Source organism: Pseudophryne corroboree, chromosome 9 (assembly GCF_028390025.1).
Source record: "Pseudophryne corroboree isolate aPseCor3 chromosome 9, aPseCor3.hap2, whole genome shotgun sequence".
Taxonomy (NCBI): domain Eukaryota; kingdom Metazoa; phylum Chordata; class Amphibia; order Anura; family Myobatrachidae; genus Pseudophryne; species Pseudophryne corroboree.
In genome coordinates, this window is record NC_086452.1 from 57,817,578 (window position 1) to 57,838,197 (window position 20,620).

The 20,620-nt window shown below is 46.0% G+C and overlaps 1 protein-coding gene across 1 annotated transcript in view; it reads right to left on the bottom strand.

Annotated features, from left to right (window-relative positions):
- Positions 1 to 12,282: 12,282 nt before the first annotated feature.
- Positions 12,283 to 20,620, bottom strand: part of LOC134956676 (G-protein coupled receptor 54-like) — a 39,625-nt gene continuing 31,287 nt past the window's right edge. Inside the window, exons 4-5 of the mRNA XM_063938689.1 lie at positions 19,172 to 19,410; positions 12,283 to 12,964 (exon numbers count right to left, since the gene is read on the bottom strand). Of these exons, the coding sequence (XP_063794759.1) occupies positions 12,590 to 12,964; positions 19,172 to 19,410 (614 nt within the window). The 3' untranslated portion in view covers positions 12,283 to 12,589. The remainder of the gene's footprint in view (positions 12,965 to 19,171; positions 19,411 to 20,620) is intronic.

Consider the following 20,620-nt stretch of genomic DNA (forward strand, 5'->3'; position numbering starts at 1 on the left):
TCAGTCTCACCGGTAACCAGTCCGGTTCAACGTCTTCAGCTCTCCTTCCAGTTCTGCGCAACTCCAGAGAACCTACAGTATTTCATAGTAACCTTGAGTACACAAACACCTACTCCTGTGACAGTATATCCAGTTCATTCTCACTAATACATTCACCATCCTGCTATCAACACCAAGTCCCTGGTGATCCAGTGGTCAGGATACGGCTGCCTCTGCTGAGGCCCGGGTTCGACCCCCCGGTCAGGAATTGCTCTTTACTACTTCATCTCACGGATTCCCACAGACCAGCCAAATATACACATAGTCCTCCAGTTACCCGCACGGACTTCACATACACGCTGGGTTCACAAAAACCACAGTCATGGCACTGAGGACACAACATGCTTCTCAGACTATGCTGGTGAAGGGAGATATGCGAGCCTTTTAAAATGATCTCTTGTCTTATATTAATTTGAAGTAAAATACTTTATAATCTTCATCTACTACATGTCTGACTCCTAATAAAGCGCAACTTCACACAATGCTACCATGTTATATTATATATAGTACAAATCATTCTGCTATGTCATATTCAACACACATGATACTGCTATGTTACATACTGGCTACACCAGTGATTCCCAAACTGGGTGCAGTGGCAACCTGGGTTGCCTCGGGGCACTTGCAGGGGTGGCCTGGGTTGGTGGTCCAGTACCAATTCAAATGATATATTGTCAATTTAATAAGCAAAACCAGTGCCGGTGGCTTCCAATCATAGAATATCAGGACAAACAGACGCAAATCCTGTCCCTCACCAGGTGAGTACCCAGTGGCAGATATGGGGGGGCAGGTAAGAACCCATTGACAGGGAGGGTACTTCTGTGTCGGGGGGGGGGGGGGGGGGAGTTGCATGGGGGTAGGGTTCACGGTTTTCACGAATCTTCCTCCTGGCTATTGCTGTGACAGCGCTGGGATCACCTTATGGACGTCTCTATGGTAATGCTATGCATATTACACACTATACATTACATACTACACTTCTATTATATACAGTACATATTACATTGCTGTGTTATATATAGTACACCCTATAATGCTGTATATAGTGCATATTACACTCATGTTATATACAGTACATACTACACTTCTGTTATATATAGTACATATTATATTGCTGTGTTATATATAGTACACACTATAATGCTGTATATAGTGCATATTACACTCATGTTATATACAGTACATACTACACTTTTGTTATATACAGTACATACTTTTGTAATATACAGTACATATTACATTGCTATGTTATGTACAGTACATACTGTACTGCCAAGATGTATAAGTGCATATTACACTCATGTTATATACAGTACATATTACATTGCTATGTTATGTACAGTACATACTGTAGTGCTATGATGTATAAAGTGCATATTACACTCATGTTATATACAGTACATACTACACTTCTGTTATATACAGTACATATTACATTGCTGTGTTATATATAGTACACACTATAATGCTATGATGTATAAAGTGCATATTACACTCATGTTATATACAGTACATACTACACTTATGTTATACAAAAGTACATATTACATTGCTATGTTATGTACAGTACATACTGTACTGCCAAGATGTATAAGTGCATATTACACTCATGTTATATACAGTACATATTACATTGCTGTGTTATATATAGTACACACTATAATGCTATGATTTATAGTGCATATTACACTCATGTTATATACAGTACATAGTACACTTGTTATATACAGTACATATAACATTGCTGTGTTATATATTGTGCACACTATAATGCTATGATATATAGTGCATATTACACTCATGTTATATACAGTACATAGTACACTTTTGTTATATACAGTACATATAACATTGCTGTGTTATATATCTTACACACTATAATGCTATGATGTATACAGTGCATATTACACTCATGTTATATACAGTACATAGTATACTTTTGTTATATACAGTACATATTACATTGCTATGTTATATATAGTACACACTATAATGCTGTATATAGTGCATATTACACTCATGTTATATACAGTACATACTACACTTCTGTTATATATAGTACATATTACATTTCTGTGTTATATATAGTACACACTATAATGCTGTATATAGTGCATATTACACTCATGTTATATACAGTACACACTACACTTTTGTTATATACAGTACATACTTTAGTAATATACAGTACATATTACATTGCTATGTTATGTACAGTACATACTGTACTGACAAGATGTATAAGTGCATATTACACTCATGTTATATACAGTACATATTACATTGCTATGTTATGTACAGTACATACTGTAGTGCTATGATGTATAAAGTGCATATTACACTCATGTTATATACAGTACATATTACATTACTGTGTTATATATAGTACACACTATAATGCTATGATATATATAGTACACACTATAATGCTATGATGTATAAAGTGCATATTACACTCATGTTATATACAGTACATACTACACTTCTGTTATAAAAAAGTACATATTACATTGCTATGTTATGTACAGTACATACTGTACTGCCAAGATGTATAAGTGCATATTACACTCATGTTATATACAGTACATATTACATTGCTGTGTTATATAAAGTACACACTATAATGCTATGATTTATAGTGCATATTACACTCATGTTATATACAGTACATAGTACACTTTTGTTATATACAGTACATATAACATTGCTGTGTTATTTATTGTACACACTATAATGCTTTGATATATAGTGCATATTACACTCATGTTATATACAGTACATAGTACACTTTTGTTATTATACAGTACATATAACATTGCTGTGTTATATATATTACACACTATAATGCTATGATGTATACAGTGCATATTACACTCATGTTATATACAGTACATAGTATACTTTTGTTATATACAGTACATATTACATTGCTATGTTATGTACAGTACATATTGTAGTGCTATGATGTATAAAGTGCATATTACACTCCTGTGTTTTATACAATGCATACTAAAGTGCCTTGATTCCTAATGGAAAAACAGCGCTATATAAATAAAATTATTATTACACTTCCATGTTACAGTATATACAGTATTAATTACATTGCTATGTGTTATACAGTACACACTATAATACTATGATATATAACTTGCTATGCTATATACAGTACACACCATTGGGCTTAGTATCTGCCACCTGTATTACGTATACCACCTACACGGATGTCATGACCTTGAGCAAATGATCGTCACCTTATCACATAAATCCATGAGGTGTGAGGAATATGAGTCCGTTATGGAGGTCTACAAATACAAATCAATGCCAATCTCATTTCAGCTGTGACCTTTCTGTTCTGTATACACCGGGAAATGCCAGACTAGTTTAATTTGCTCTATGAAAGCCGGCAATCACCATTAATGCTGGTCATGTAGTCGGCTCCGTTGCGGCTCTGCTGTGTAGTACAGATGGGTATCCTGTAATAGCCTCCGCCGTACCAGTACACCCCCCTCAGCCTCTACACATTGCAGCAAATGTGAGCGTGAGCGGCAATAGTGACACGGATGGAAGCAGCGTTACCATTAGGTGATGTAATGTACACAGGTGGGCCTTGTTCTGCTGGGAGGGGCATGCACCTGTGTTCCAAGATGGCGGCATCAGTGCTCCTGAATGGTTTGCACAGGTGGCTCGGAGGTGGCAGGCGGGATGTTTCATACTGTGGAACAGGATTATCTCAGTAAAACCAGGGGGTACAGAAGGAAGCAACAAAACTACATTCCTAGAGTACACCCATAAATTTGATGTGCTTCATTTGTACATCTTTGCGCACCTGAGATTGAATATGTGTAACGGTGTGGGCCCACACAACAGGCGGAACCCTGTGTGGCACCTGTGTGGAGTCGGAGTGTAATTCCGCCTGCACCCTGCTCCTCCTGCTGTAGAAGGCCCCACATGTGTGGTGCAGAGAGAGTGACCCGGCTGGGTGTAGGGAGGTCTGATACAGAACACGGGCGGCATCACCATGGTATTCAAACATCTAATGGTACCCCTGGGAAGACGTTAAGAAATGTATAGACTCCAGAGAAGAATCCACGTACACAGACCCTGTGTGAGAAAGAAAAAACTCTCACAGCTACTCACACCCATCGGCTGCACCTGTGATCACTGAATGACATCATTGCAATTATTGTCCAACGCATAATACCACCCTGATGAGGGTGAGTATATACACTTACATTACAATTCCTACCCTTTCTACCACAGTGTACACTATATTTTTTTGTTTTATTTCTCTATGCATATATATGCAATCTCATTTCCATCTGACGATTAAGAAGCGCCGGAAACACCTCCTTGTCTCCCACCTTTTCCTGAGACTACAGAACAGGTTGGTATCACTCACATCACATACATATATAACATACACGAGTGGGTAGTCCATTCCTGTACACATTTTGGGCCTCATTCAAAGTTGATTGCAAAACAATATATTCCTCTAATGGGCAAAACCATGTGCAGTGCAGGGGGGGGGGGGGGGGGGCAGATATAACATGTGCAGAGAGAGTTAGATTTGGGTGGGGATGTGTTCAAACTGAAATCTAAATTGCAGTGTAAAAATAAAGCAGCCAGTATTTACCCTGCACAGAAACAATATAACCCACCCAAAATCTAACTCTCTTTGCACGTTATATCTGCCCCACCTGCACTGCACATAATTTTGTCCATTAGAGGAAAATTTTGTTTTGTAATCAACCTTGAATTAGGCCCTTTGTCTGTCTCCTAAATCAGATGCGGCTAGTTAGGTGACTGAGGACTTGCAACGATGTGTAGCCAACATGATTTCCGCCCTGCAAATTATACAAAGACTTTTTAAAGACATCAAACAATCTTTTATCTAGCTGACAGGTTAACAAAACAAAAATAAGAATTTAAACCTACCAGTAAATCTTTTTCTCCTAGTCCGTAGAGGATGCTGGGGACTCCGTAAGGACCATGGGGTAGAGACGGGCTCCGCAGGAGACATGGGCACTCTAAAGACTTTAGATGGGTGTGCACTGGCTCCTCCCTCTATGCCCCTCCTCCAGACCCCAGTTAAAGAACTGTGCCCAGAGGAGACGGACAGTACAAGGAAAGGATTTTTGTTAATCTAAGGGCAAGATACATACCAGCCCACACCATCCACACCGTACAACATGGAATATACAAACCAGTTAACAGTATGAAACAAAAACGGCATCAGCCAGAGACTGATCAAAACTGTAAACATAACCCTTATGTAAGCAATAACTATATACAAGCCTTGCAGAATATAGTCCGCACTGGGACGGGCGCCCAGCATCCTCTACGGACTAAGAGAAAAAGATTTACCGGTAGGTTTAAAATCTTATTTTCTCTTACGTCCTAGAGGATGCTGGGGACTCCGTAAGGACCATGGGGATTATACCAAAGCTCCAGACCGAGCGGGAGAGATCGGATGACTCTGCAGCACCGATTGAGCAAACATGAGGTCCTCATCAGCCAAGGTATCAAACTTGTAGAATTTAGCAAAAGTGTTTGAACCCGACCAAGTAGTAATGCCGAGACCCCTCGGGCAGCCGCCCAAGAAGAGCCCACCTTCCTAGTGAAATGGGCCTTTACCGAATTTGGGAACGGCAATCCAGCCGTAGAATGAGCCTGCTGAATCGTTGTACAGATCCAGCGGGCAATAGTCTGCTTAGAAGCAGGAGCGCCAACCTTGTTGGCTGCATACAGGACAAACAGTGCCTCTGTTTTCCTAACCCGAGCCGTCCTGGCTACATAAACTTTTAAGGCCCTGACTACTTTAACTCAACTGTTTGAAGAGGTTCAAACCAGTGTGACTTAAGGAACTGTAACACCACATTAAGGTCCCATGGCGCCACTGGGGGCACAAAAGGAGGCTAGATGTGCAGCACTCCCTTTACAAAAGTCTGGACTTCTGGGAGAGAAGCCAATTCCTTCTGAAAGAATATTGACAGGGCCGAAATCTGCACCTTAATGGAGCTTAACTTTAGTCCCATATCCACTCCTGTCTGCAGAAAGTGGAGAAAACGGCCCAGGTGGAAATCTTCCGTAGGAGCATTCTTGGCTTCACACCAAGATACATATTTCCTCCAGATACGGTGATAATGTTTCGCCGTCACCTCCTTCCTAGCTTTCATCAGAGTAGGGATGGCCTCCCCCGGAATACCTTTCCTAGCTAGGATTTGGCGTTCAACCGCCACGCCGTCAAACGTAACCACGATAAGTCTTGGAACACGCAGGGCCCCTGCTGCAACAGGTCCTCCCTGGGAGGAAGAGGCCACGGATCTTCTGTGAGCATTTCCTGAAGATCTGAATACCAGGCCCTTCGAGGCCAATCCGGAACAATGAGTATTGTCTGGACTCTTTTTCGTCTTATGATTCTCAGTATTTTTGAGATGAGTGGAAGAGGAGGGAAGACATAGACCGACGGAAACACCCATGGTGTCACCAGGGCGTCTACCGCTACAGCCTGAGGGTCCCTTGACCTGGAACAATACCTCCGAAGTTTCTTGTTGAGGCGTGATGCCATCATGTCTATTTGAGTAAGCCCCCAACGACTTATTATCTCTGCAAAAACTTCTTGATGAAGACCCCACTCTCCTGGATGGAGATCGTGTCTGCTGAGGAAGTCTGCTTCCCAGTTGTCCACTCCCGGAATGAAGACTGCTGACAGCGCGCTTACGTGATTTTCCGCCCAGCGAAGAATCCTGGTGGCTTCCGCCATTGCCACTCTGCTCCTTGTCCCGCCTTGGCGGTTTACATGAGACACTGCTGTGATGTTGTCTGATTGAACCAGAACAGGTAGGTCACGAAGAAGAGTCTCCGCTTGTCGTAGGCCGTTGTATATGGCCCTTAATTCCAGCACGTTGATGTGTAGACAAGCCTCCTGGCTCGACCACAGTCCCTGAAAATTTCTTCCTTGTGTGACTGCTCCCCATCCTCGGAGGCTCGCGTCCGTAGTTACCAGAACCCAGTCTTGAATGCCGAACCTGCGACCCTCTAGAACAGGGGTGTCAAACTCAAATTCATCGGGGGCCGCATCAGCAGTTTGGTCCCCATCAAAGGGCCGGTTGTATCTGTAGGTCTATCCAAAATTTACCGCTCCACCTGCCTTATATGTGCCCAGCCATCTGCCCCCTTTTAAAGTGCCCAGCCATATGCCCCCTTTTATAGTGCCCAGCCATGTGCCCCCTTTTATAGTGCACAGGTCCCCATTTTACACATTGCGGCAGGCACAGGTCCCCATTTTACACATTGCGGCAGGCACAGGTCCCCATTTTACACATAGCGGCAGGTACAGGTCCCCATTTTACACATTGTGGCAGGCACAGGTCCCCATTTTACACATAGCGGCAGGTACAGGTCCCCATTTTACACATTGTGGCAGGCACAGGTCCCCATTTTACACATTGTGGCAGGCACAGGTCCCCATTTTACACATAGCGGCAGGTACAGGTCCCCATTTTACACATTGTGGCAGGCACAGGTCCCCATTTTACACATTGTGGCAGGCACAGGTCCCCATTTTACACATAGCGGCAGGTACAGGTCCCCATTTTACACATTGTGGCAGGCACAGGTCCCCATTTTACACATTGTGGCAGGCACAGGTCCCCATTTTACACATTGTGGCAGGCACAGGTCCCCATTTTACACATTGTGGCAGGCACAGGTCCCCATTTTACACATTGTGGCAGGCACAGGTCCCCATTTTACACATTGTGGCAGGCACAGGTCCCCATTTTACACATTGTGGCAGGCACAGGTCCCCATTTTACACATTGCGGCAGGTGGTGGAAGGAGGGAGAGAGAGAGAAAGAGAGGAAGGGAGAGGGGCTGACTTACATTTGAAGCGGTTCTCGCCGCTCTTCAGCCGCCTCTCCCTCCTCGTCTGCGCGGCTCCCTTCTCCCTCCTCCGACGGGGTTTCGTTGAATGACGCGTTTGTGCCGTGACGTCACGACGCAATCGCGTCATTCCGCGAAACCCCGCCCCCCCCCGAGCTGGGCACTCGGGAGAAGGGGGTTTCATGGCGGCGGCACCGCGGGCCATCAGACGAGGTCTGGCGGGCCGGATTTGGCCCGCGGGCCTTGTCTTTGACACCCCTGCTCTAGAAGGTGAGCACTCTGCAGCCACCACAGGAGAGACACCCTGGCCCTGGGGGACAGGCTTATTTTCTGATGTATTTGTAGATGGGACCCCGACTACTTGTCCAGAAGGTCCCACTGAAATGTCCTCGCATGGAACCTGCCGAAGGGGATGGCCTCGTAGGCCGCCACCATCTTTCCCAGTACTCGAGTGCATTGATGACTGACACTCTTTTTGGCTTTAACAGGTCTCTGACCATGCTCTGGAGTTCCTGGGCTTTTTCCGTTGGGAGAAAAACCCTCTTCTTTTCCGTGTCCAGAATCATGCCTAAAAATGATAGCCGAGTCGTTGGAATCAACTGCAACTTTGGCAGATTTAGGATCCAGCCGTGTTGCTGCAGCACTCTCAGGGAGAGTGACACGCTTTTCAGCAACTGATCTCTCGATCTCGCTTTTATCAGGAGATCGTCCAAGTATGAGATAATTGTGACTCCTTGCCTGCGTAGGAGCACCATCATTTCCGCCATTACTTTGGTGAAAATCCTCGGGCCGTGGACAGCCCAAACGGCAACGTCTGAAACTGGTAATGACAGTCCTGTACAGCGAATCTCAGGTACGCCTGATGAGGAGGATAAATGGGGACATGAAGGTATGCACCCTTTATGTCTAGTGACACCATAAAATCCCCCCTTCCAGGCTGGGGATCACTGCCCGGAGAGATTCCATCTTGAATTTGAACTTTTTTAGATACAGGTTTAGGGATTTTAGATTCAGAATGGGTCTGACCGAGCCATCCGGTTTCGGGACCACAAATAGGGTTGAATAGTACCCTTTCCCCTGTTGCATTAGGGGAACCTTGATAATCACTTGCTGTTGACACAGCTTTTGTATTGCAGCTAAAACTATTTCCCTCTCTGGGGGAGAAGCTGGCAAAGCCGACTTGAAAAATTGGCGAGGAGGCACTTCTTCGAATTCCAGTTTGTAGCCTTGGGATACAATTTCTATCGCCCAAGGATCCAAATCTGACAGAACCCAGACCTGGCTGAAGAGTCGAAGACGTGCCCCCACCGGCGCGGACTCCCGCAGTGGAGCCCCAGCGTCAGGCGGTGGATTTTGTAGAAGCCGGGGAGGACTTCTGTTCCTGGGAACTAGCCGTAGCAGGCATTCTTTTCCCTCTACCCTTACCTCTGGCGAGGAAGGAAGAGCCCCGACAACTTCTGGACTTATGCGACCGAAAGGACTGCATCTGATATTGAGGTGTTTTCTTTTGCTGTGGGGAAACATAAGGCAAAAAAGAAGATTTACCCGCGGTAGCTGTAGAAACCAGGTCCGCGAGGCCCTCCCCAAATAAAACCTCACCCTTGTAAGGCAAAGTTTCCATATGTCTCTTTGAATCGGCATCACCCGTCCATTGGCGGGTCCACAGGGCTCGCCTAGCAGAAATTGCCATGGCATTGGCTCTTGAACCCAACAGCCCAACGTCTCTCGCAGCGTCTCTCATATATAACGCTGCGTCTTTAATATGACCCAAGGTCAATAAAATGCTATCCTTATCTAGGGTGTCAATATCAGATGACAAGTTATCTGCCCATGCTGCTATTGCGCTACATACCCATGCCGACGCTACTGCCGGTCTGAGCAAGGCACCCGTATGTGTATAAATTGATTTTAAGGTAGTCTCCTGTCTGCGATCAGCAGGATCCTTGAGGGCTGCCGTGTCTGGAGACGGTAGCGCCACCTTTTTGGACAAGTGCGTCAAAGCCTTGTCCACCCTGGGCGAGGATTCCCACCGTAACCTGTCCTGTGCGGGGAAAGGATACGCCATAAGAATTCTCTTGGGAATCTGCAGTTTCTTGTCTGGAGTTTCCCAAGCTTTTTCAAATAAAGCGTTCAGCTCATGAGATGGGGGAAAGGTTACCTCAGGTTTCTTCTCGTTAAACATGCATACCCTCGTGTCAGGCACCGAGGGGTCCTCTGTGATATGCAAAACATCTTTTATTGCAATAATCATATAATGAATACTTTTGGCCACCCTTGGGTGTAACCTCGCATCATCGTAGTCGACACTGGAGTCAGAATCCGTGTCGGTATCAGTGTCTGCTACCTGGGACAGGGGACGTTAATGAGAGCCCGAAGGGCCTTGTGACACAGTCAAAGCCATGGTTTGACTCCCTGCTTTTTCTCTGGACTCTGCTTTGTCCAATCTTTTATGTAATAAAGACACATTTGCATTTAAAACATTCCACATATCCAACCAATCAGGTGTCCAATCAGGTGTCGGCTGCGCCGACGGAGACACCACAATCATCTGCTCTACCTTCTCCTTAGACGAGCCATCTGCTTCAGACATGTCGACACACATATACTGACACCCCCCCACACACTGGGATATAAAATTATGGGGACAGCCCCCCAATAAGGCCCTTTGGAGAGACAGAGAGAGAGTATGCCAGCACACACCCAGCGCCACTGGACACTGGAATAAAATCCCAGACTGTACAGCGCTCTTTTATAGAATAAATAATATACTCACTGCGCCAATTAAATGTCCCCCCCCCCCCACTCTTTTTTGCCCTCTGTACTTGCTCAGCAGGGGAGAGTCCGGGGAGCAGCTTCTCTGCAGCTTGCTGTGGAGAAAAATGGCGCTGGTTAGTGCTGGAGGATCAAGCTCCGCCCCCTCAACGGCGGGCTTCGGTCCCGCTCAAATTCTTTATACTGGAGGGGGTTTTTCAATATACTGCCTCCGCAGTATCTAATATATTAGCCAGTGTCCCTTGAGGTTAATATTGCTGCCCAGGGTGCCCCCCCCCCCTGCGCCCTGCACCCTTACAGTGCCTTCTGTGTGTGTATGTGTGGGAGCAATGGCGCGCAGCATTACCGCCGCGCGGTACCTCAGTGAAGATCTGAAGTCTTCTGCCGCCTGTGAAGTCTTCTTTCTTCTTATACTCACCCAGCTTCTATCTTCCGGCTCTGTGAGAAGGACGGCGGCGCGGCTCCGGGACGAACAGCGAGGACGACACCTGTGTTCCGACCCTCTGGAGCTAATGGTGTCCAGTAGCCTAAGAAGCAGAGCCTATCAGTAAAGTAGGTCTGCGTCTCTCCCCTCAGTCCCACGAAGCAGGGAGCCTGTTGCCAGCAGTGCTCCCTGAAAATAAAAAAACTTAACAAAAAGTATTTTTAGAGAAACTCAGTAGAGCTCCCCTGCAGTGCATCCAGTCTCCTCTGGGCACAGGATCTAACTGGGTTCTGGAGGAGGGGCATAGAGGGAGGAGCCAGTGCACACCCATCTAAAGTCTTTAGAGTGCCCATGTCTCCTGCGGAGCCCGTCTATACCCCATGGTCCTTACGGAGTCCCCAGCATCCTCTAGGACGTAAGAGAAAATGCATTATACGTGTACAGAGATGGGCTATGCTTTTGTAAACTAGAGTAATGTGGGTGAGCCTGCCACCTCCTTCACTTGCATAGTATGTCACTAGTCTGTGTACCTGTCATTGGGGGTCATTCCGAGTTGATCGCTCGCTGTCGTTTTTCGCAGCGCATCGCTCAGGTCACTACTGCGCATGCGTATGCACCGCAATGCGCAGGTGCGTCATACGGGTACAAAGCAGATAGTTGCTGGGCGATAGATTTAACGAAGAATCCATTCGCACAGCCGATCGCAAGGAGATTGACAGGAAGAGGACGTTTGTGGGTGGCAACTGACCGTTTTCTGGGAGTGTTTGGAAAAACACAGGCGTGTCCAAGCGTTTGCAGGACGGGTGTCTGACGTCAATTCCGGGACCAAAAAGACTGAAGTGATCGCAGCGGCTGAGTAAGTCCAGAGCTACTCTGAAACTGCAAAAAACTTTTTCGTCCTGCTCGGCTGCACACGCGTTCGCACACTTGCAAAGCGAAAACACACTCCCCCGTGGGCGGCGACTATGCGTTTGCACGGCTGCTAAAAGTAGCTAGCGAGCGATCAACTTGGAATGACCCCCATTGTTATGTGACATTGATTCAGGGAGAATAAATAAAGATTATAATATACGACAGGACATGTCCTTTCACTGCATATCAGCCGGCCAGGATACTGTAGATGTTCGTCAGTGTAACATTTCCCTTTAATGAGCAGACCAGTATTAATACAAAATAGAGATTTATTACAGACAAGACACAAGACATTTTTCAGGTAGAAACCCACATTTGTATGGTAAAAATCCAGCTGAAATCGCCCAGAGAGGTTTGAACAATCATACAGTAGAGAAAGTGAATCACATTTCCTCAACAATAGGAAAATTACCTTAATGATACATTCAGGATGTCTGAATCCATAGTGCATTACCGCACTCAGGTCTATTATTTGTCATCACCATCTTGCCAAATCAGGTCATCTCCGCTTCTGACATCCATCCGATGGTAATAAATACCCCCCAGCTCCCACCAACCTTACTTCAACTCATTGTTTGTCGATTCCATGGCAACAAACTTCATTTCGTTATTGACGGTTCCAGACGTGATGCTCCCGTCCCTGATTTTATTCCGGAACATAAAAGGAAAAGCTTTCTTAAAGGACTTCCTGAAGCTGGCGCCCATGAACCCGTACACAATGGGGTTGATGGATGAATTGGCGTAGGACATGCAATTGGCCCAGGTCTTGATCTTGTACGTGGCGTAGTTGGCTTGGAATCCTGGGTAGAACCCCTGGAAGAGGCTGAAGAGCTGAATGGGCCCCCAGCAAATGGTAAATAGGAGGACAATCACAATCACCATTTTGGAGATTTTGCTTCTCATAGCGATGGTCCTCTCAGACAGTAGCTGGACCTGGTATAGAGCGGAATAATATTATTCAATCAATAAGTTCACGCTCATATTAGACCTGATTCAGAAATGTAGTCACATGCTTTCCCAGCTGCATAGCTATACGTAGCGGCTGTGCCAAAATATGCAAATGCTGCAGCCGCTGAGACTTACACGTCTGCGCAATCTGGTGATAATCAACTGCGAGAAAATCAGGTTTACGTCCATCTCTAAATCAGGCCCAATATTATACTTATCTATCGGTTATCAATTCCTTCTCCTACATGTATTTTATGCTTTAAATTCTTCTGTCACACATGTAAAAATAAAAACCAAGGGACGAATCATTTAATTAATTATACAAAACTTAAAACAGTCCATCATATTCAGAGTCTGAGAAATGGGTAATTCTGGCCAGTAAGTCCATATTTTTACAGCAACAATGAATTACCCGATCGGTTTTGCCTTTTAAACTATTGCCACTTTAGTACATTGGCTAACTTACTGGGATTGCGCCCAAACCTGCATCTGTAGGCTATTATATAATAAGGCCCTATCGATAAATCTACATAATAGGATGGATAGGGGAAGCCAGGAGTGGGAACAGTAAGAATAGTGATAAATAGACCTCAAAATTACGGATGGTGAATTATGTCTGTATTTGCGCTTTATGGGGTATATGCAATTCCGGGCGAATTGCGGCATTTTTTCGCCCGTTTTTAAATTCGACACAATTCGACCGTCGAATTCCGGCCGGCGGGTGCCGGAATTCGACATATTCAATAAAAAATGGATTCGACAGTCCCGCTGTCGAAAAACGGACCAATTGACGGATAAGTGCGTCCTGGATTCGACTTTTCCGACGGCACAAAAATCGTTAAAAAACCCGAAAACAAATTGCGTTGGGTCCCCCCTCCTAAGCATAACCAGCCTCGGGCTCTTTGAGCCGGTCCTGGTTGTAAAAATACGGGGGGAAAATTGACAGGGAATCCCCCGTATTTTTAGAACCAGCACCGGGCTCTGCATCCGGTCCTGGTGCAAAAAATACGGGGGACAGAAGACGTAGGGGTCCCCCGTATTTTTTACACCAGCACCGGGCTCCACTAGCTGGAAAGATAATGCCACAGCCGGGGGACACTTTTATATCGGTCCCTGCGGCCGTGGCATTAAATACCCAACTAGTCACCCCTGGCCGGGGTACCCTGGAGGAGTGGGGACCCCTTAAATCAAGGGGTCCCCCCCTCCAGCCACCCAAGGGCCAGGGGTGAAGCCCGAGGCTGTACCCCCCAATCCAAGGTCTGCAGATGGGGGGCTGATAACCATGTGTAAAAATAAAAGAATATTGTTTTTTGCAGCAGAACTTCAAGTCCCAGCAAGCCTCCCCCGCAAGCTGGTACTTGGAGAACCACAAGTACCAGCATGCGGGGGTAAAACGGGCTCGCTGGTACCTGTAGTTCTACTGCAAAAAAAATACCCAAATAAAAACAGGACACAGACACCGTGAAAGTAAAACTTTATTACATACATGCCGACACACACATACTTACCTATGTGGACACGCCGACTCTGGCCACGTCTCTGTCTGTCGACAGAATCCGGGGTACCTGAAAATAAAATTATACTCACCTAAATCCAGTGTCCTGTTATTATTTGTAATCCACGTACTTGGCAAAAAAACAAACCGCATTTACCCGATCCACACGGACTGAAAGGGGTCCCATGTTTACACATGGGACCCCTTTCCCTGAATGCTGACACCCCCTGTGACTCCTGTCACAGAGGGTCCCTTCAGGCAATCAGGGAGCGCCACGTTGTGGCACTCTCCTGATTGCCTATGCGCGTCTGAGCTGGCAGACAGCGCATCGCACAGCCCCTCCATTATATTCAATGGTGGGAACTTTGCGGTCAGCGGTGAGGTTACTCGCGGTCAGCCGCTGACCGCGGGTGACCTCACCGCTGACCGCAAAGTTCCCACCATTGAAGATAATGGAGCGGCTGTGCAATGCGCTGTCTGGCAGCTCAAACGCGCATAGCCAATCAGGAGAGTGCCACGACGTGGCGCTCCCTGATTGCCTGAAGGGACCCTCAGTGACAGGAGTCACAGGGGGTGTCAGCATTCGGGGAAAGGGGTCCCATGTGTAAACATGGGACCCCTTTCAGTCCGTGTGGATCGGGTAAATGCGGTTTGTTTTTTTGGCAAGTACGTGGATTACAAATAATAACAGGACAATGGATTTAGGGGAGTATAAATTTATTTTCAGGTACCCCAGATTCTGTCGACAGACGGAGACGTGGCCAGAGTCGGCGTGTCCACATAGGTAAGTATGTGTGTGTCGGCATGTATGTAATCAAGTTTTACTTTCAAGATGTGCGTGTCCTGTTTTTATTTGGGTATTTTTTTTGCAGAAGAACTACAGGTACCAGCGGGCCCGTTTTACCCCCGCATGCTGGTACTTGTGGTTCTCCAAGTACCAGCTTGCGGGGGAGGTTTGCTGGGACTTGTAGTTCTTCTGCAAAAAACAATATTCTTTGATTTTCCACAAGGCTTTCAGCCCCCCGTCAGCAGCCCATGGATGGGGGGGACAGCCTCGGGCTTCACCCCTGGCCCTTGGGTGGCTGGAGGGGCGGACCCCTTGATTTAAGGGGTCCCCACTCCTCCAGGGTACCCCGGCCAGGGGTGACTAGTTAGTGATTTTTTTTTAAATTCAATAATTTTTTATTGGTTTTTCACTTTGCAATTAAACAATACAACAAAACTACCAAACATACAATATTCCAGATAAGGGAATACGCAGATTCCCATCAAAAAAAATTCAATCACAGCATGTGAGATGTGCAGGCTCCACTCACGCATATACATTTATAAATCAGGAGAAGTGACAGATATGGAGACAAATTATTCAAATATAATAATCATGTATATCTCAAGAACTAACCAACCAACTATATTTGTACAACACATAACCTCAAACCCGGGCAAATGGGTGGCTGGCCGCGGCCCCATGGGCGATACACGAGAGGGAAAAACAACGCTATCAGTACAGACCCACCTACATACTTCAACACAATCCCCATGGTACATGGCCCATCCCTCCATCCCATCCTCATATTGGTCACACTATAGCAAGTAATCAGTCACTATGGTTCGTTGAATTAGGAGAGCTGAGCCATCTGCCCCATAGGTCGTGATACTTTTTCCTTGCTTTTCTGGCCATGTATACATATTTTTCGTGAGCAGCCGTTTCATTGACAAGCGAAACCCATGACTGTACTGTGGGAGCATCCTTAGCCAACCATAGTCTAGCGACACACACCTTGGCTAAAGCACACAGATTAATCAGATATCGTCTGCTAGGAGCATCCAGGGCCTCTTCCTCCAAAGCCGACAACACACATACCACCGGAGTACACACATCCAATGGAATACCAGTCGACACCATAATGTTAATAATACCAGACCAAAACACTGCCATCCTGGGGCAAAGCCAAATAATGTGCCAAAAATCAGCATCCAGACTGCCACATTTAGGACATCTGGTAGTATGAGTACCGCCCATGCGGGCCAATCTCACTGGTGTCATGTACACTCTGTGTATAATAAACAATTGGATTTGCTGATATCTAGTGGTGGTGGTAGATAACCGTGGGGAGCAAAGAGCATTCTCCCATACCTCGTCAGAAATTGTTTCCAGGTCCGATTCCCATTTATTTCTAAGAGAGGATAATGGGTCAGAGTAGTGAGAGCGGAGCATACTTGTATAAATACTGGATACCAAATGCCCGTTACCCAGATTCTGTAAAAGTGACTTGACTGGGGTGGCTAGAATCTTCGGAGGGGTATTAGAAAACTGTACATTAATCGCAACTAGTTAGTGATTTAATGCCAGGGCCGCAGGGACCGATATAAAAGTGTCCCCCCAGCTGTGGCATTATCTCTCTGACTAGTGGAGCCCGGTGCTGGTGTTCAAAATACGGGGGACCCCTACGTCTTTTGCCCCCTGTATTTTTTGCACCAGGACCGGACGCAGAGCCCGGTGCTGATTCTAAAAATACGGGGGATCCCCTGTCAATTTCCCCCCCGTATTTTTACAACCAGGACCGGCTCAAAGAGCCCGAGGCTGGTTATGCTTAGGAGGGGGGACCCCACGCATTTTTTTCCAGGATTTTAACACATTCCCACCCCTTCCCACTGAAAACCATGCGGTCTCTATTTTAGTCAGTTTTAAAAAAAAATATTATTTTAAAAAATATATAAATAATAGTTGTAAATCCTAATAGACAAACCAAGTACCTAATCCCTTCTAATATAAATAGATATGCTATTAGCAATAAAAAAAAACATGTTTTAAATTTTTTTTATTAGATTCCGCCAGCAAAGTGAGGCGGAATGAAATTGACGAATTTACTGTCGAAAACCACTGTTGTCGATTCGACATTTTTCAATTGAATATACTTTTGTCGAAAAGCCGCATTTTTACCATTGCAGAAATGTCGAATTTGTCAACTGTCGAATTTCCAAAGGTCGAATCTGAAAAGTCCGTTTTTTTGTCGAAAAGTACTGTATTGCATTGTCGAATTTTTTTTTTTGTCGAAAATGGCCCGTTTTTCGACATTTGCGGCAATTCGACCGCAATTGCAGATACCCCTATGAGTTTTGCTATATGGACTTCAGAAATAGATTGTACGTACCATGTTGACATAATAATTTATGACTGCGGTAATAACATGACAAAGGAACATAGCATTGGACACCGCAAATAGTGCAAGTTGTCTTTAGGGAAAGAGGGTAGAACTCAGGACTGCTATATATGATGTGATGGCTCTAGTGTACATTATACTGTGTGATGACTCTGGTCTGTAGAAATAATCGAGTCATTCCGTATGTAATCCCGCGCTGCAAGAGGAATGGACACGATTATGTGGGCATGAGCGGAACCTTCTAACAAAGATATGGACATTGACATCAGCAGAAGAATCGGAATACATACGATATATGGGATGCCGGCGCTCATATGACCCACACCGGCATCCCGAAGCAGAGAATCCCGACAGGGGTTGGGTAAGAATGTTCACCCTTACCCTCCTAACTCTACCCCTCCCTTCCCACAGCCTAACCCTAACCTTCCCCCGCACCTGCAGCCTAACCCTCCCTTCCCACAGCCTAACCCTCGCCGGAGGTTCCTAAACCTAACCCCCTCTCCCTGCAGCCTAAACCTAATGGTCCCTTCCCTACAGCCTAACCCTTCCCAGGGGGTGCCTAAACCTAATCCCCCCTTCCCGCAGCTTAACCCTAACCCTCCCTACCCTGCAACCTAACCATAACCCTCTCCCCGCAGCTTAAACCTAAACCCCCCCCCCCCCCCCGGGCAGAGGTCGTTCGGAATTCCGGAGTTCAGGGACAACGATGCCGGTATTTTGATCCATGTCAGAATGTCAGCATTCCAAGCAGTGTCAGGATTTCGGTATTCCAACTGCCGGGATGCCGAACACCGGTATCCTGAACGGATCCCAAAGAATAACAGCTTTGATTGTACATCAAACAGTTAAGGTGCCGTTAACAAGCTGCAATTTTGTCCTTTGTAGACCCAACTGAACACAGGTTACAGCTTGTATGTGCCTAATTGACTGCTGCATCTGCCCTGGATTTATGATGTCAATCACAAACGACTGTAAGTCTGGTCACTTCATAACTAGACCCAGCCATTTAATCATCCAATCATCATAATGTCCCATCAGACCCGGCCATTCAGGCTGAGCATGGAATGTTAGTGTCTACACGTGTATGACTAAGGGGTCTATACATGAAGTAGTGAAAACAGTGGAGAAGTGAGGCTGTGGAGAAGTTGCTCATGGCAACCAATCAACTGCTCTGTACACTTGTATAGTATGTATATTATAAATGTTACTTCAATGCTGATTGGTTGCCATGGGCAACTTCTCCACTGGCTCACTTCTCCACACTTTTCACTGCTTAATGAATAGACCCCTAAATATGAAGCCTCCCAGTTACTTGCTCTGCTCGGGATACAGTGTGGCATAAGAAAACAGTGCATAGAACATATATAGGGGGTTATTCAATTGTTTGAAAAGTCAGTTGGGAGTCTGTTTCTTCCTATCTAACAGACAGGGGGAAAAAAACACCCAACCGACTTTTCAAACAATTGAATTCCATCCATAGAAATTAGTACATCTTTTTTGGGATCATAAACCTTGATGGATTTATCATTTTACCTGGTAGTTGTTGTCCATTGGCTCCACTACTGGTTGTCCTACCCTCTTCAGCATTAATGAATAGCACAAGCAAATGGTCAGCAGCGGCAGTAGGTAGACCGCCAGAAACTGATACAGAATACAGGCTTTCTTTAGCGCGTCTGAAGGAAACTGCTCTATGCAGTATGTCCGTGGGCCATACCAGTAACCCTTCTGTATCTTCTGATACGGGATGATCGGCGTGGATAGCAGGAGAGAGCCTGTTGATAAAAAGAAGAGACCACCATGGATTCTGATATATGAAAACCAGTTTGGGCAAGGACGGGCTGATACAGGAGGCAGGGTGACATCTTCCCGGGGTCAGTATCAACTGCCTCGTACTGCTTCACTTGTTGGTGCGGGTGTAGTATGTTATGCCGGCGATCGGGATCCCGGCGCCCAGCATACCGGCGCCGGGATCCCGATCGCCAGCATGCCAGCAGCTGGGCAAGCGCAAATGGGCCCCTTGCAGGATCGTTGCGCTCACCACGCTACAGGCACGGTGGCGCAGTGGGGTCATGGACCCCAAGAGGGAGAATAGTTGTCGGTATGCAGTGTGTCGGGATTCCTGCGTCGGTATACTGAGCGCCGGGATCCCAACAGCCGGCATACTGAATACCACCCGTTGGTGCACATCTCCTGCCAGGCAGTAAAGATGTTCCATGACCATTGTGCCTTGTTTGAAATGGGCAAGGAACATCTTCTGCGTCCTTCCCAACCAGGTATGGTGTCTGGGTAGTATAATACCCAGACACTGGAGGTGTATATAGTAAAGTCACCATAGGCCTGGGGTTTGTATAGTAAAGATCTGCGATGTGGACTGTATAACAATGACACATTAGATGTGGAGTGCATTATACAGCCACCTGAGATTTTAGGGGTCTGCCTTGTAGCATCAGCAGAGATTTAGGGGGGCTGTGTTGTAAAGTTACAGGAGATTTTAGTGGCGTGCATAATAGTAGAATAACCAGAAATCTGTGTGGCCCCCGGAATTGAGCTATTATAGAATAGTGGTCACTAAGGATACATTGCATTGTGTGGCTACAAGTTTTTGGGCTAGTCTTTCCTTGAACCCCTATATTCCATCAATACCTTCAAAACCTGTCACTTCTGTACTGTACCCCAGACAAAGGCCCTCATTCCGAGTTGATCTCTAGCTGGCGTTGTTCGCTGCGTAGCGATCATTTAAAAAACTGGCAAAACTGCGCATGCATATCACCGCAATGCGCACGTTCGGCGTACGGGTACAAAGAGCATCGTGGTTTTGCACAGGTTCTAGCGACGCTTTCAGTCGCACTGGCGAACGCAGGGAGATTGACAGGAAATGGGAGTTTCTGGGTGGCAACTGGCCGTTTTCTGGGAGTGTTTGGAAAAACGCAGGCGTGGCTGGGCGGGTGTCTGACGTCATTACCGTGTCACTCATCGCAGCAA